Genomic DNA, 15,116 nt, shown 5'->3' with positions numbered 1-15,116 from the left:
TTATCTCATGTAATCTTTGTTATGGGCTGCATGTTGGTGTCCCCCTCAAATTCATACATTGAAACCTAACCCCCAGGGGGATGGTATCGGGGGTAGGGTCTTTGGGAGATAATTAGGTGGGTGGAAGCTTCATGGTGGGGTTAGTGCTTATAAGAAGAGACAGGACAGGGACTTCCCTGGCAGTCCAGTGGTTAAGACTCCGGCTTCCACTGCAGGGGGCATGGGTTCGATCCCTGGTCAGGGAACTAAGATTCCACATGCCACATGGCATGGCCAAAAAATGAAAAAAAAAAAAAGACAGGAGAGAGCTTGTTTCCCACCAGACACTGGTTCTTTTGCCACCTTGATCTTGGATTTTCCGGCCTCCAGAACTGTGAGAAAGAAATGTTTTTTGTTTAAGCCACCCAGTCTATGGTAATTTGTTATAGCAGCCCAATCTGAGATAATCCTTTCCATTACAGGTGAGGAAATGCAGGTTTACAGAGATTAAATATTGGTTTAAGGTCATATGACTACTGGTAAGTGGTAGAGCAGAGATTCAGGCCAGTTCTGGCTCCAAGGCCAGTATTTTAACCCTTGCAGATTGAAACTTATCAAGCAGAGGCAATAGCAATTTTTTTTTTAGAAAGCTTGTGAGAAATGATTGTAGGGTCGCAGAATGTGCCAGCACAAAATATGCCACCTGGGCTTAAGGATTGTTTTGAGCTGAAGACAACTGAGTAGAAGCAGATATAAGAAAAGCTCTCTGTCCTCCCCCTATTTGCCTAAAAGTAGGACATAAATTTGTGAAGGTGTGCCCCCTCCTCTCTCTACCAGGAAGGACAAAAGTTAATCAATGGAGACAACTTTATACCCTTCTCACCCCAGAGATGGCACCAGAGGAAGCTATATAACAAACTTTACTAACTAGCCCTTATCTTCCATTAGTTTCCCCAAATGTTTACCTTTACACAATTTACCACCCTAGAAACTCAACGTCATTTTTGCTCAAAATCTCGTCTCTTCTCTAAAAAATTATTGTTCTTTTGTTAAGATGCTAAGTAAGAGAATTCCTTAGCAGTCCAGTGGTTAGGACTTTGCGCTTTTACTGCTGAGGTGCGGGTTCAGTCCCTGAATCCCTGGTCGGGGATGTAGAATCCCTCAAACCGTGGAGTGCGGCCAAAAAAAAAAAAAGATGCTAAGTAAGCTCTAGTTCTAACCACCCCTTCTTTGCATTACTCATCTCTTGGTACTCGTGTGTGTGTGTGTGTGTGTGTGTGTGTGTGTGTGTGTGTGTTGCACATGCTAATAAACTTCTGTTTGCTTTTCTCTTGTTAGTCTGCCTTTTGTTAGTCTAATTAGAGGGCCCCAGCCTGAGAATTTAAGATGGATTGAGAGGAAAAAGACTGTTTTCTTCCCTCACGGGATGAATGCTTGAGACAGAAGTGGAGTCCTAGAAAGATATTTTCAGGATTGGGCAGCCTGCATCAGAAAGCCGGGCAAAGGGGCTTCCCTGGTGGCGCAGTGGTTGAGAGTCCGCCTGCCGATGCAGGGGACACGGGTTCGTGCCCCGGTCCGGGAAGATCCCACGTGCCGCGGAGCGGCTGGGCCCGTGAGCCACGGCTGCTGGGCCTGCGCGTCCGGAGCCTGTGATCCGCAACGGGAGAGGCCCACATACCGCAAAAAAAAAAAAAAAAAAAAAGAAAGCCGGGCAAAAGGCTCCAAGGGAGCAGAGACTGTCGATGCTAGAGAAATCTAGGACAGGTGATGAGCAGAGTATTGACTACAGCTCTTGATCTGGGTAGATGTGGGCTAATTTGCTTTGTTGGCTATTTTGAGAATGCAGTTATCTGTTTAATTAGTTGAGATGGATTAACTGGTGAGGGGAGTTGAAAAGCAGTTCTTGTTTGATGGCAAAATGAAGTGAATTTATTTGCCTTACCTCAGTTTTCCTCTACCAAGCAACTGTTTAATGCGAAAAATTAAAATGTAAAATTAAGCCACCGCATTAAAAAAATGAAGTTCTGATACATGCCACAACATGAGTGAACCTTGTAACCATTACACCAAGTGAAACAAGCCAGCCACAAGAAGACATCTACTGTCTTATTCCATTTATATAAAATATCTAGAATTAGGGTAAATTCATAGAGATAGAAAGTAGATTAGAAGTTACCAGGCGCTGAGGAGAGGAGGAAATGGGGAGTTATCCCTCAATGGGTGCTGAGTTTCTGTCTGGGATGATGAAAAATTCTGGAAATAGTGATGATAGTTGCACAGTGTTGTGAATGTAATTAATGCCACCAAATTGTACATTTTAAAATGGTTGAAATGGCAAAATTATATACATAGACCACAATTAAATAAAATAGTAAAAAAAATTTATGCACCATGTTGAATTAATCATGTGGATATATTGAGTTGTTTTGGGGGATGGGGGGGTTTGGACAGGCCAGGAGGAAAGGATGTTTTTTAAAATATGCAAAGTATATTTCCCTGAAGAAGTCACCACACTTTCTACCAAAGAGTATGCGGTGTATTATAAGCATCCATGAGATAAGACATAAATTGTTATTGCGTGAATAGCTTGGATCCTTCTTCATATAATTTGACATTCACCACACCCTTCTGATCTGGAAATACCGAGGCTGCCAATATGTAGATGGTTTTAATTATTATAAAGGTTTATTTTATTTAAGCATCAGTGGTGGAGACTTTGTGTATATTACACAAACAGCCGTGTCTTTATAAATAGTCATGGCCCTCACCTCAGAGTGAAATGTTTTTCATATGCCTTCCCTAAGCTAGAGGCTGCTTCAGAAGCAATTCACATGGTGTCTATGTTGTGTAACAAGGATGAGGAGGCAGAATAAAAGTCTATATGTTTAGCTCCAAATCATGAATTCTGTGAAATCTAGCTAATTTGGGCTGATGTTTGGCCATGCGGTTATCATGCAAATCATCATGTAGTCAACATTACCAGCAGACAAAACAGAATCCTTTTTTAGTTCATGTGTAGTGTGGTGTCCATGTATAAGTACATTTGACACAAAAATGGCCTAATTATGGGCCATATAGGGAGCACATTTTTCTCTTCACTTGAGTACCTTCAGAGTGCAGGAAGTCACACCAAAGTATTTTGAATGAGTGCAGTCATCGCTTTCAGTGCAATGACCTAGTCACAGGCAACAGGATGTATAAAGAGGAGTGATGCCACTGCTTGATGACATTGATCATGTATATATTTTAATGGTTTGCCGGGGTGTGTAGGGGAGGGTGTCAAGTTGGGCAATGATAATAATGGCTAATATTGGGGTAAAGGTGGGGGCAGTTGACATTTGAGGGTTTGGATTATAAATAACATATTCTAATACTGGCATTAGAAGGCAGTTAAGTGTCCTATAGCTGTTCCAACTGGCTGAAATGAGACAGGACATTGAAATAAAGGAATACTTGTGAGCATTTTGTCCAAGTAATTAAACAAGGAGGCCATAGACTAAGGTGGCTCCAGAGCCTTGGTAAGTCTACACGTGAAACCACAACCTAAGCTGGAGTCACTGGAATACGAGAAAACAAAATTTAAGAACAACTAATCACAAACAGCCAACCAGGATTTCCGACTAAGGCAACTGCTTTAGAGCTGTAGCCAACCAATACTTTCTTTTATTTGCTTCCTCCTCTTCTCTGTAAAAACCTTTCCCCTAGCTGCTGTCAGTGGAGTGTTCCTAACCATTTTTGTTTGTTTGTGGCTGATTTGAATTGCTATTTGCTTAAACGCTTCTAAATTTTAATGTACCTTAGTTTATCTTTTAACAGTTCATTGTGTGCTCTCTGTGTGGTAGATCTACTTCTGTAAAAGCATGAGTCGCTAATTGTTAAACTCCTAAGTTTCAAGTGACTAGGTAACGAGCATGTGTGGAAGTTTTATTAAACACAGTGGAAATAAATGAAGACCACTCACGTGAGAACAGAGACTGCATCCCTAGCTATGTAGCAAGAGATTCAGCCACCATCTCTTTGGCAGAGACTCAAAGGCAATCACAGAGAGGGGAAGTGTTATAGTGCAAAAAAGGAGGGGGGATGCTTCTGGTATGTTCTGATTAAAGTTTGTTGGCAGGGGAAGCTGGGGGAGGGGTGTCTGAAATAGGGAAGTTGGCAGCCTTTGAGTAAATCCTGACCATTCTGAGCTAATTGCTGCAAAGGTTGTGGCTTGGTTTTTTAAGTGGGCCAGAGTTTTCTTATCATATATGGTCTAGCCATTGTCCATTTGTATATAAAGTCTCTCATTCAATAATAAAGAAGCTAACAGAACGGTAGAACTGATTCCACAAGGATATGGTAAATTGGGATTTATAAAATCATTGGGGAAAGGATAAGATAAAACTAAATTGATACAAAACTGGCTCATGTTTCTCAGGACAATGCAATTTTAAGCTTTGGGATTTTTTTTTTTTTTGCAGTGGACACCTGCTTCTCATTACACCTCATCAGTTTTTTACCAGTTAATCTCTGATTCTCCTGGGTTATAAAACCTCTGAGTCCTCATAAACTGTTATACAAATGAAGCTTCCTTTCCTGAGGGTGTCAGATGAACATCAAGTGAGTTTATTACAAAATCCTGTAGAAAGAAATCAATTTTAAAACGACACACAATCGTCTTTTGGCTTTATTTCCAAATTTTGAGTAAATATTTACGTATTATCTCATACAATCTTCACAACAGTCCAATGAAAGTAACGTATTGTGGTAGTACAATTATTATTCCCATTTCCCAGACCTGAAAACCGAAACGCAGGTTAAGTAACTTGAGGAGTAACCAGCACTAGGTAAACGACAGCTGTAGAATAGTTAAGCACTGGCTATGCGCAGCTTCAAGTTGGAGTGAGGAAAGGCCGGCCACACGAAATTTGACACGCTCCAATACGTTGCAGGTCGTGGGCAAGGCCAATTATCTTTTCCGTCGCCTTATTTCTACCCCTTATGCAGCTTCTGAATCCGAAATCCTTTTCCAAGAGAGTTTACAGGGGGGGCGGTTGGGAGTTCAGAAACTGAACTTCACGTCAGGATTTGCCTTTGCTAGCTGTGCTGTCCCGAGCAAGTTATTTAGTTTCACTGGGCCTCTTGTTTCCTCAGTTGAAAAAGAGAGAGCTGGAACAATGTTCTTCGAAGTTTAGGTGATGGTGACTGACATTTGATGTAAAGTCACAAAACATCTGATAGACAGTAACTTGAAAGATCTCGTCGCCATTTGGGTTAAACAGATCCCAGAGCACGCTGCAGGAGGATTTAGTAGCTTTACAGTTGTATTTCTGTGAAGGAAAGATTTCTTCCCTCTCAGCTGCGGCTACTTAACTCCCACTTAAGCCCCGCTCCCAACCACCCTCCCGTTGTCATGGAGACCAGGGACGCCCCAGCTCTGGATTCCCCTCCCCGGGCGGGGTACATGAGGACGCATGCGCGTTCTCGGCGGCCGAGGGGCCGCGGTGGCTGCCGGGACTGAGCTCCGAACCCGCGGATCAGGAAGTGGCGGGCGGAGCCCGTGGCCGAGTAGCCGCCTGAGACGCCGCCGCCGCCGCCAGTGCGGAGACCCCCGACCTGGCGGGGTAGCGCTGGGCGTGCGTGCGGGCGAGCGGGGGCGCTGACGACGAGCAGGAGGCGGCGGCCGGGCTCGTGGGGCGGCCCTCCTGGCTCAGGTAGGGGCTGCAGCAGCGGGGTGAGGGGCGCGGAGCCCCGGCCTGTTGTTCCTCCGGGCCGCCTCCGCCCGGGGGCGAGCGGGCCTCCCACCCCGCGGGAGGCTGGGGCCGCCGTTCCCGGCGCGAAACGCTGAAACCTGCTAACAGCTTCTCGGGAGCGTCGTCTTTTAGGCCGGAGGTTCATTGAGCAAAGTTTTGGGTTAGAAAGAGGGGACATTCACATCGGAGAGCTGATTTGTGCCTCTTTTTGGCCCCCCAGCTTGCATTAGCAGCTGCTGTAGGAACCAGGTGTGTGGAGTTTGGGGAAACGGTGCCCAGCCACCCAAAGGCTGGGATGTAGGTGCTTCTTCCTGGCCTGTTTAGAGCTGCCTTTTGGAGACCTACTTTGGAATGATTCCTAAGCTTGAGTTATAATGGTTGTTTCCTGCAAAGCCTAAAGACATTTCCCGAAACAAATAGCTGCGCTAACCACTTTTCCGTCCACCTCTACGTTTCTGTCATTTAAGAGGTGAGCAAGTGTCTATTCTCAGCTCGCCGGCTATTCATAGCAGTGTTGGCACCTGCGAGGCGCAGGCGGGAAAGAGGCGAGAGAGGAAAGAGCAGAAAGGTTGGAAGAAGTCAAATGATAAAGTGGAAAGAATGTGGGCTTTGGAGCCAGAAGATTTTCTTTTAATTTTTGGTTTCTTATTGGGGGAACACATGGACTCTCTGAGTTGTGGTTTGTTTTTTTGTTAATGTCAGATGGGCAGGATGACGTGTCCTGTCTACAACACAGGTCAGTACATGTAAAACTCTACAGGTACTGCGTAGTCTTGTGAGGAAAAGTTAGGCGGAGCATGTGATGGTGAAAGACCTTAAACCTGTTCTACGTGCCTTTGAACTTGACTCATAACCACACAGGTCGCCTTTGCTTGGGAGGCCTTTACCAGTATTTCAGGTCTGGAGTGAGGGGCACCTGATTTAGGAGTCAGGATATTCGTGTCCTGGCTCAGGTACTTTCAGCTGTGTAACCTTAACGATGCCTCTTCATTTCAGATTTCACGTATTAAAATAGAAATAACGCGAAGTACCAGTTACCTCGTAGAGTTGTGAGGATCAAATGCTGTAAACATCAGGTTTTTGTAAACTGTAAGGCTTTTGTTTAAATCTGTGTTAAAATCATGGTTATAACAGACGGGGTTAGTTATCTGTCTTTACAAGGTGAAATCAACAGATAACAGATGTTTCCTGTTTTAGGCTTGTTGCCCTCCCCTTATCACTGGGGAATTCTCCTTTCTTCTTCTGACACTTTTCCTCCCCAAGACTGCCTCCTGCCTTCCTCACCCCAGTGTAATCATTCGGTTACTTCTTTTCAGATCCAGCTCGAAATAATAGTACTGAAATAACATATATTTTATAGCTTTACTATTTAGAAAATCATTTTCACAAACATTTTCTCAGTTTATTCTTACAGTTGGGCTAGATGTAGACAGCATTGGTAGTACCCTTATTTTACTTATGATAAAATTGAATTTAGGGAGGTCTAGTGGATTGCCCAGGTCATGTTGATATTAGGGATTAGAACTGAGGGAAGAAGGCAGGTCTTAGATTCGAGGTCCCGTGCCGGTGATTCTTTTTTCGTTCCTTAGCTGAAGTTTACTCTGATTATTTCTTATCAATGCTTTTATATATGTATATATTTTAAATTTTATTGAAGCATAGTTGGCTTACGATGTTGTGTTTAATTTCTGCTGTCCGGCAGAGTGACTCAGTTATACATATATATTCTTCATATTCTTTTCCATTATGGTTTATCTCAGGATATTGAATATTGTTCCTTGTACTTTACACTGGGACCTTGTTTATGTGTCCTACGTATAATAGTTTGCATCTGCTAACCCAAACTCCCAGTCCTTACCCCTCCCTGCCACCCCCCTGCTTGGCAACCACAAATCTGTTCTTTATATTTGTGAGTCTGTTTTTGTTTCGTAGATATGTTCATTTGTGTCATATTTTAGATGCCACATACAAGTGATAGCATATGGTATTGGTGTTTCTCTTTCTGACTTCGCTTAGTATGATGATCTCTAGGTCCATCCGTGTTGCTGCAAATGGCATTATTTCATTCTTTTTAATGGCGGAGTAATTATTCAATGCTTATATTTTTAACTTCTAGCATGCTAAGTCATGTTTTATTTATTTAATTTATTTATTTTTGGCTTAATTGGGTCTTTCGTTGCTGCGCGTGGGCTTTTCTCTAGTTGCAGCGAGGGGGTTACTCTTCGTTGTGGTTTGCGGGCTTCTCATTGCGGTGGCTTCTCCTGTTGTGGCTCGCGGGCTTCAGTAGTCGTGGTGCACAGGCTCAGTTGTGGCATGTGGGATCTTCCTGGACCAGGGATCGAACCTGTGTCCCCTGGATTGGCAGGCGGATTCTTCACCACTGTGCCACCACAGAAGTCCCTATTCATTGCTTTTTAACCGAGGTGCTCAGTGCTTTCATGTTCTCAAATGTAAGCTTATTGAAGGCAAGGATTTATCTTCCAGAACTTTTCATAGGTTGTAGTACAGTGCCTCACAAACAGAAGAAATTTTTTTTAATATATTGGTTTTTTAAAATTAATTTATTTTTTAAAATTTTATTTATTTTTGGCTGTGTTGGGTCTTTGTTGCTGTCAGCGGGATTTCTCTAGTTGCCTTGAGCGGGGGCTGCTCTTTGTTGCGGTGCGTGGGCTTCTCATTGCGGTGGCTTCTCTTGTTGTGGAGAATGGGCTCTAGGTGCGCGGGCTTTGGTAGTTGTGGCTCGCGGGCTCTGGAGCACAGGCTCAGTAGTTGTGGTGCTCGGGCTTAGTTGCTCTGTGGCATGTGGGATCTTCCCGGACCAGGGCTTGAACTCGAGTCCCCTGCATTGGCAGGCAGATTCTTAACCACTGCGCCACCAGGGAAGCCCAAACAGAAGACGTTTAATAAAGTATTGTAAAGCCATTAACAATGAGGCTAGAGCAATTTAAAGATGTTCTTCTGTTCATTATTCACTTAAATATTTATTGAGCTACCCCATGCTTGAAGGCTTTCAAAGTATAAGAGTCTTTTTCCTCTGGGACTTTGTTTCCCAACTTACGAACACTAGTCTTAGTAGTATAGAAATCATTTTTGTAGTCAGCTTGTGTACTTCTGAGACTCTCCATGGGGTTCTAGGGAGAGTTCAGACAAGAGAGGAATGTTTTAAAGTACTTGTTGAATGACCTGTGGCTTCCCTGGTTGTACTGAAGTTGCTTAGAATTGTAGAGTTGTTTTTTTTTTTTTTTTTTTCCCCGGGATGTGGGCCTCTCACCGCTGCGGCCTCTCTCGTTGCGGAGCACAGGCTCCGGACGCGCAGGCTCAGCGGCCATGGCTCACGGGCCTAAGCCGCTCCGCGGCATGTGGGATCCTCCCGGATCGGGGCACGAACCCGTGTCCCCTGCATCGGCAGGTGGACTCTCAACCACCGCGCCACCAGGGAAGCCCAGAATTGTAGAGTTTTAAAACTGGGAAAAAACCCAAAGAAGTCTAGTCCCACCTCCTTCCAAATCAGGAATTTCTGTAGCTATTTCTAACATATTAATCCAGCCTCTTCACTACTTATAAGAGTCCACCAGTTTTAAAATATACCTTTTAATTTATAAGCAATTCTGATGGTTCTCATTTTTTTGCAATGAGCCTAAATTTGTCTCCTAATTTCCACCCAGTAGTCCTGCTGTTGTTCCTAAAGCAGCATTGTCCAATAGGAATACAGTGTGAGCCACACATGTAATTTAAAATTTTCTAGTAGCCATAATTTAAAAAAGAAAAAATAAGGGAAATTTAATATTTTACTTAACCCAGTATATCCAAACTATTATCACATTAGCGTAATCAGTCTAAAATATTTCAGTAATTTAAAAGTTCTTTTCGTTGTATTGAGTCTTTTAAATGCGGGTGTATTTTACACTTAGAGTACATCTCAACTCTAGCCCCATTTCAGGCGCGCTCTCAGCACTTCTGCCAGTGGCTGTTTGTTGTATTGGACAGTGTAGTTCTAGAGCTTTAGAGAATAATCCTATTTTTCTTTACTAGTGCCTAACACAGTGCTTGGCATATAGCAGGCACTAATTAAAGAATTTTTTGAGTGAATGAGTAAGTGAATAAATACAAGTGCTAGAGAACTAGTAATAAAAGGTAGTTCTGTTTGGGAAATAACTCTTGTTGAGACCTGTGGATTTGGCACATAGATTTGAGTGGCTGGAATCTGTATTAAAGAAACTTATTTTTATCTTTGCAGCATTATGGATCCAAGTCTCTTGAGAGAACGGGAGCTGTTCAAAAAACGAGCTCTTTCCACTCCTGTAGTAGAAAAACGTTCTGTATCTTCTGAGTCATCTTCATCATCATCAAAGAAGAAGAAAGCGAAGCTAGAACATGGAGGATCATCAGGCTCTAAACAAAATTCTGGTTAGTAGAATTGACTCTTTTTTTTTTTTTTTTGCAGTATGCGGGCCTCTCACTGTTGTGGCCTCTCCCATTGCAGAGCACAGGCTCCGGATGCGCAGGCTCAGCGGCCATGGCTCACAGGCCCAGCCGCTCTGCGGCATGTGGGATCTTCCCGAACCGGGGCACAAACCCATGTCCCCTGCATCGGCAGGCGGACTCTCAACCACTGCGCCACCAGGGAAGCCTGATTCTTTAGGACTGTTCGGCTTTTATTTTTCGGGAAACCATTTAGTTCATTTTTCAGTTCATCATTCATATTGTTTGTTAGGTACTTTGTTACAGTGTAAGGGATGGGATGATGAGAATTTTTTGCTCTTAAGATGTTAATAGTTGTTTTGTAGTTAGAATTTAGGTTATTATATTTAAGAAGAAAAAACACTTCACTGAGGTTTAATCTATATACTGTACCGTTCACTCGTTTTAAGGGTATAATTCAAAGATTTTTAGTAAGTTTACAGAGTTGTGCAACAACTATTACTACAATTGAATTTTTGTTCCCCCCTCAGCCTCTGATAATTAGTAATCTACTTCTTTCTCTATATGTTTGCCTTTTCTGGACATTTCATATAAATGGAATTGCACAATATGTGTTCTTCAGTATGGGGCTTCTTTTACCTGGCATCTGTTGAGATGATAATGTTCTTCTTCTTTGTTAATATGGTATATTACATTAACGGATTTTCAGATGTTAAACCAACCTTGCATTCTTGGAATAAATCCTACTTGGTCATGGTGTGTAATCCTTTGTTGTGGGATTCAGTTTGCTGACATTTTGTCCAGGATTTATCCATGTTGTAGTATGTATCAGTATTTCATTCCATTTTATTGCTAAAGAGTATTCCATTGTATGATATATACCACAGTTTGTTTATCTGTTCACCAGTTAATGGACATTTGGATTATTTCCACTTTTTGGCTATTATGAATAGTGCTGCTGGGAACATTCACATACAAGTCTTTGTATGGATGTGTATTTTTTTCCTCTTGGATAGAATTCCACTTAAGAGTGGAATTTCTTGGTCATGTGGTAAATTTATGTTTAATTTTTTAAGAAACTACCAAAATGGCTCTACTGTTTTACATTTTCACCATCAATGCGTGTGGGTTCCATTTTTTTTTTCTTATTCTTGCCAACACTTGTTATTCCGTGTCATTTTGATTGTAGCCATTCTGGTGGGTGTGAGGTGGTATCATTGTGGTTTTAATGTGCAGTACCCTAATGACTAATTATGTTGAACATCATTTCATGTGTTGTTTATCATGTGTCTTTTGGTGAAATGTCTATTCAGAATTTTTTGCCCATTTGAAAAAATTGGGTTGTCTTCTTCCTACTGATATGTAAGAGTTCTTTATATATTCTGGGTACAGTTTCTTGACCCAATATCACAAGTGTTCTTGGTGTCATATTTAAGGAATCTTTGCCTAACCCAAGGTCATAAAAAATTCCTCCTGTGTTTTCTTCTAAGAGTTTTATAGTTTTAGCTCTTAGATTTAGGTCTGTGATATGTTTGAGTTGATTTTTTTATGTATGGATTAACATAAGGGTGTAAATTCATCTTCTTGTGTGTGGTTACTCGGTTATCCCTGCACCATTTCTTGAAAAAACTTTCTTTTTCCCATTGACTTGCATTGGTATCATTGTTGAATATCAGTTGACTACAAATGAGAGTTTTTTCTGGAATCTAAATTAGCTTCCGTTGACTCATATTTCTGTCCTTACGCCAGTATGATATTCTCTTGATTGCTGTAGCATTCTAGTGACATTTTGAAATTGGGAAGTGTGGAAGTAAGTCCTTCAGTTTTTTCTTTTTTTCAAAGTTGTTTTGTTTTTTCCTGGAGCCTTTGCATTTCCATATAAATTTTAGGATCAGCTTGTCAGGTCTCATCTGTAAAAGAGCCAGCTGTGATTTTGATAGGGATTGCATTGAGAATTGCTATCTTAACAATATTAAGTCTTTCAGTCAATTAACATGGCTCTCTTTCTGTTTTTTTAGGTTTCTAATTTCTTTCAACAATGTTATGTAGTTTTTTTTTTTTTTTTTTTTTTTTTGTGGTACGCAGGCCTCTCACTGTTGTGGCCTCTCCCGTTGCGGAGCACAGGCTCTGGACGCACAGGCCCAGCGGCCATGGCTCACAGGCCTAGCCGCTCCGCGGCATGTGGGATCTTCCCGGACCGGGGCACGAACCCGTGTCCCCTGCGTCGGCAGGCGGACTCTTAACCACTGCGCCACCAGGGAAGCCCTGTTATGTAGTTTTTAATGTATGTCTTGCTTTGTTAAATTCTAAATATTTTATTCTTCTTGATATTGTGAATGAAATTGTTTTCTTAATTTGATATTTGGTTTGTTAATTGCTAGTATATGGAAACAGTAGATTTTTGTACACTGATCTCAAACTCTGCAACCTTGCTGAACTCATTATTTCTAGTTTTTTGTGTGGATTTTTTAGGATTATCTATATGTAAGATTTTGTCATCTGCGAATAAGAACAGTTTTACTTCACCTTGCCAATATGAATGCCTTTTCTTTCTTTTTCTTGACTGTTAATATTGGCTAGTAATAGAAGTAGTGAGTGTGAATATCTTCCGCTTGTTCCTATCTTAGAGGGAAAGCATTCAGTCTTTGACTATTATGTGTGTTAGCTGCAGGGTTTTTGTAGGTGCCCTTTATCAGGAGTTCCCCTCTATTTTTAGTTTGTTGGGAGCTTTTAATATAAATGGGTAGTGGATGTTGTTAAATGCTTTTTCTGCATCTGTTGAGGTAATCATGTTTGTTTTTATTTTTTATTAATATGGTATATTACATTAATCTGTTTTCAGATGTTAAACCAACCTTATATTCTTGGAATAAATCCTACTTGGTCATGGTGTGTAATCCTTTTTACTTGTTGTGGGGTTCACTTTGCTGAATAATCTACTTCTGTAATACTTTGTACAGAATTTTTGTATCTGTACTTGTGAGGAATATGGTCTGTAGTTTTCTTCTCTTGTGCTTATTGGGGTATTTCTGGCCTCAAACGATTTGCGAAGTATTTCCTTTTCCTCTGTTTTCTGGAAAAGTTTGTGAAGGTTTGATATAAATTTCTCCTTAAATATTTGATAGAATTCACTAGGGAAGCCATTTGGGCCTGAGCTTTCCTTTGTGGGATGCTCTTGGTTGAAATTTCTTCTTACAGATCTATTCAGATTTTCTATTTCTTTTTGAGTTAATTTGGTAGTTTGTCTTTTTAGGGGTTTGTCCATGTCATCATCTACATTGTCCAAAGTTTTTTAGGGTATTCGCTTTTGATTTCTATAAGGTCAGTAGTGATATCCCTCCCTTCTTTCATTTCTGATTTTAGGAATTTTTTGTTTATTTGTTTTTGTTTTGCTTTCTGGTTAGTCCAGTTTAAAGGTTTGTCGATTTTGTTGATCTTTTAAAAAAAACAACTCTTTGTTTCACTGATTAATCTGTTTTTCTGGTTTTTAAAAATTTCATTTATTTCCACTTCAGCATTTATTATTTCCTTCCTTCTGCTTATTTTGGGTTTAGTTTACTCTTAGGCTATTACCTTTTAGACAGCTAGGTCAGTGCAACTTAACTCACAACAGAAATTATTTACCTCCTTCAAAGTGTAGCAGTGTAATCTTTTTTTTTTATAAATTTATTTATTTTATTTATTATTTTTGGCTGCACTGGGTCTTAGTTGCTGTGCACGGGCTTGCCATTCTTCGTTACGGTGTGCGAGCTTCTCATTGCGGTGGCTTCTCTTGTTGCGGAGCACAAGCTCTAGGCGTGCGGGCTTCAGTAGTTGTGGCTCGTGGGCTCTAGAGCGCAGGCTCAGTAGTTGTGGTGCACAGGTTTAGTTGCTCCATGGCATGTGGGATCTTCCTGGACCAGGGCTCGAACCCGTGTCCCCTGCATTGGCAGGCAGATTCTTAACCACTGCGCCACCAGGGAAGCCCCAGTGTAATCTTTATTGATGTCATCTTGTTAGATGTTCTTCAAGCTGTTGTACTGATGTTAAAGCAGAGCCAGTCTTTCTACCAAAGGAGGTTTATCATTCTTGTTAGCACGTGCATTAGGTTCGATTATCTCTCATTACAATGAAATTTACATGAATTCATAATAAAATTTTACAAATTGTTTTAAACATTAGCAGAGACCTGCTCTTAGACCTGGTCTCTTTGATCTGCTTAAGAATATCTTTGCTCCAAAATCTCAGTGGCTTAAAACAACAAAGGTTTGTTTCTCTTTCATACCACATGTTTATCATGTGTTGGCAGGGGTCTTAGCTCAGTACAGTCACTCAAGGACCCAAGCTGATAGAGTAGCTGATATTTCAAATGTTGTTGGTTTTGTTTCAATGCCAGAGGGAAAGAGAACTCTGGAAGATCTTGCCTGGCAGTTAAATGCTGTGGCCTGGAGGTGATACACATCAATTCCTCTCACAGCTCATTAGCCAGAGCTAGTCACAGGGCTCTACCCAGCCAGTTCCATGTGCTCAGAAAGAGGGGAGCTGGAAATACTGGGTGTAAACACTGAAGACTACCATACCACCCTAGCTCAGGGCACTACCGTTGGATTGCCCAGTCAGCTGCTTGTCAGGTGTCCTGGTTTAGCTTCCCTACTGGGCATTCTCACTGTACAAGTCAGTGATTTTTCTAATCATGAATCTGATGATGTCATTCTCTGCTTAAGGCTGATCATTGCTTTTCAGACAAAGCCCACCTTTTCCTGCAGCCTACATGCTGTACTTGATCTTGTCCCCCTTATCTATTGTGCCTGTATCTCATTTTTCTCCTTGTACTCTGTCCTAATGATACTGGCTTGTTGCTACTCTAACATGCTTCACTCTCTTGCCTCCTGGCCTTTGCTCATATTATTTCGTCTTCCTGGAACATTCTTTCTTACCTCCTTCCCTCTTTCCTTTGGTTAACTCCTATTCCTCTTCTAGGTTTCAGCTTTAAAGTCATTCCCA

General features: G+C 41.6%; 1 protein-coding gene across 2 annotated transcripts in view; it reads left to right on the top strand.

Annotated features, from left to right (window-relative positions):
- The first annotated feature begins 5,476 nt into the window (after nt 1–5,476).
- Nucleotides 5,477–15,116, top strand: part of GTF2E2 (general transcription factor IIE subunit 2) — a 68,652-nt gene continuing 59,012 nt past the window's right edge. The window contains exons 1-2 of one of the 2 annotated variants that reach the window (XM_032618432.1): nt 5,477–5,672; nt 9,949–10,118. In XM_032618432.1, coding sequence (XP_032474323.1) covers nt 9,953–10,118 — 166 coding nt within the window. In that variant the 5' untranslated portion in view covers nt 5,477–5,672; nt 9,949–9,952. The remainder of the gene's footprint in view (nt 5,673–9,948; nt 10,119–15,116) is intronic. The other variant, XM_032618433.1, reaches the window with a different exon arrangement.

The sequence above is a fragment of the Phocoena sinus genome, chromosome 21 (assembly GCF_008692025.1).
Source record: "Phocoena sinus isolate mPhoSin1 chromosome 21, mPhoSin1.pri, whole genome shotgun sequence".
Taxonomy (NCBI): Eukaryota; Metazoa; Chordata; class Mammalia; order Artiodactyla; family Phocoenidae; genus Phocoena; species Phocoena sinus.
Note: the sequence above shows the minus strand (reverse complement) of the source record. Positions and strands in the feature narration are given on the sequence as shown.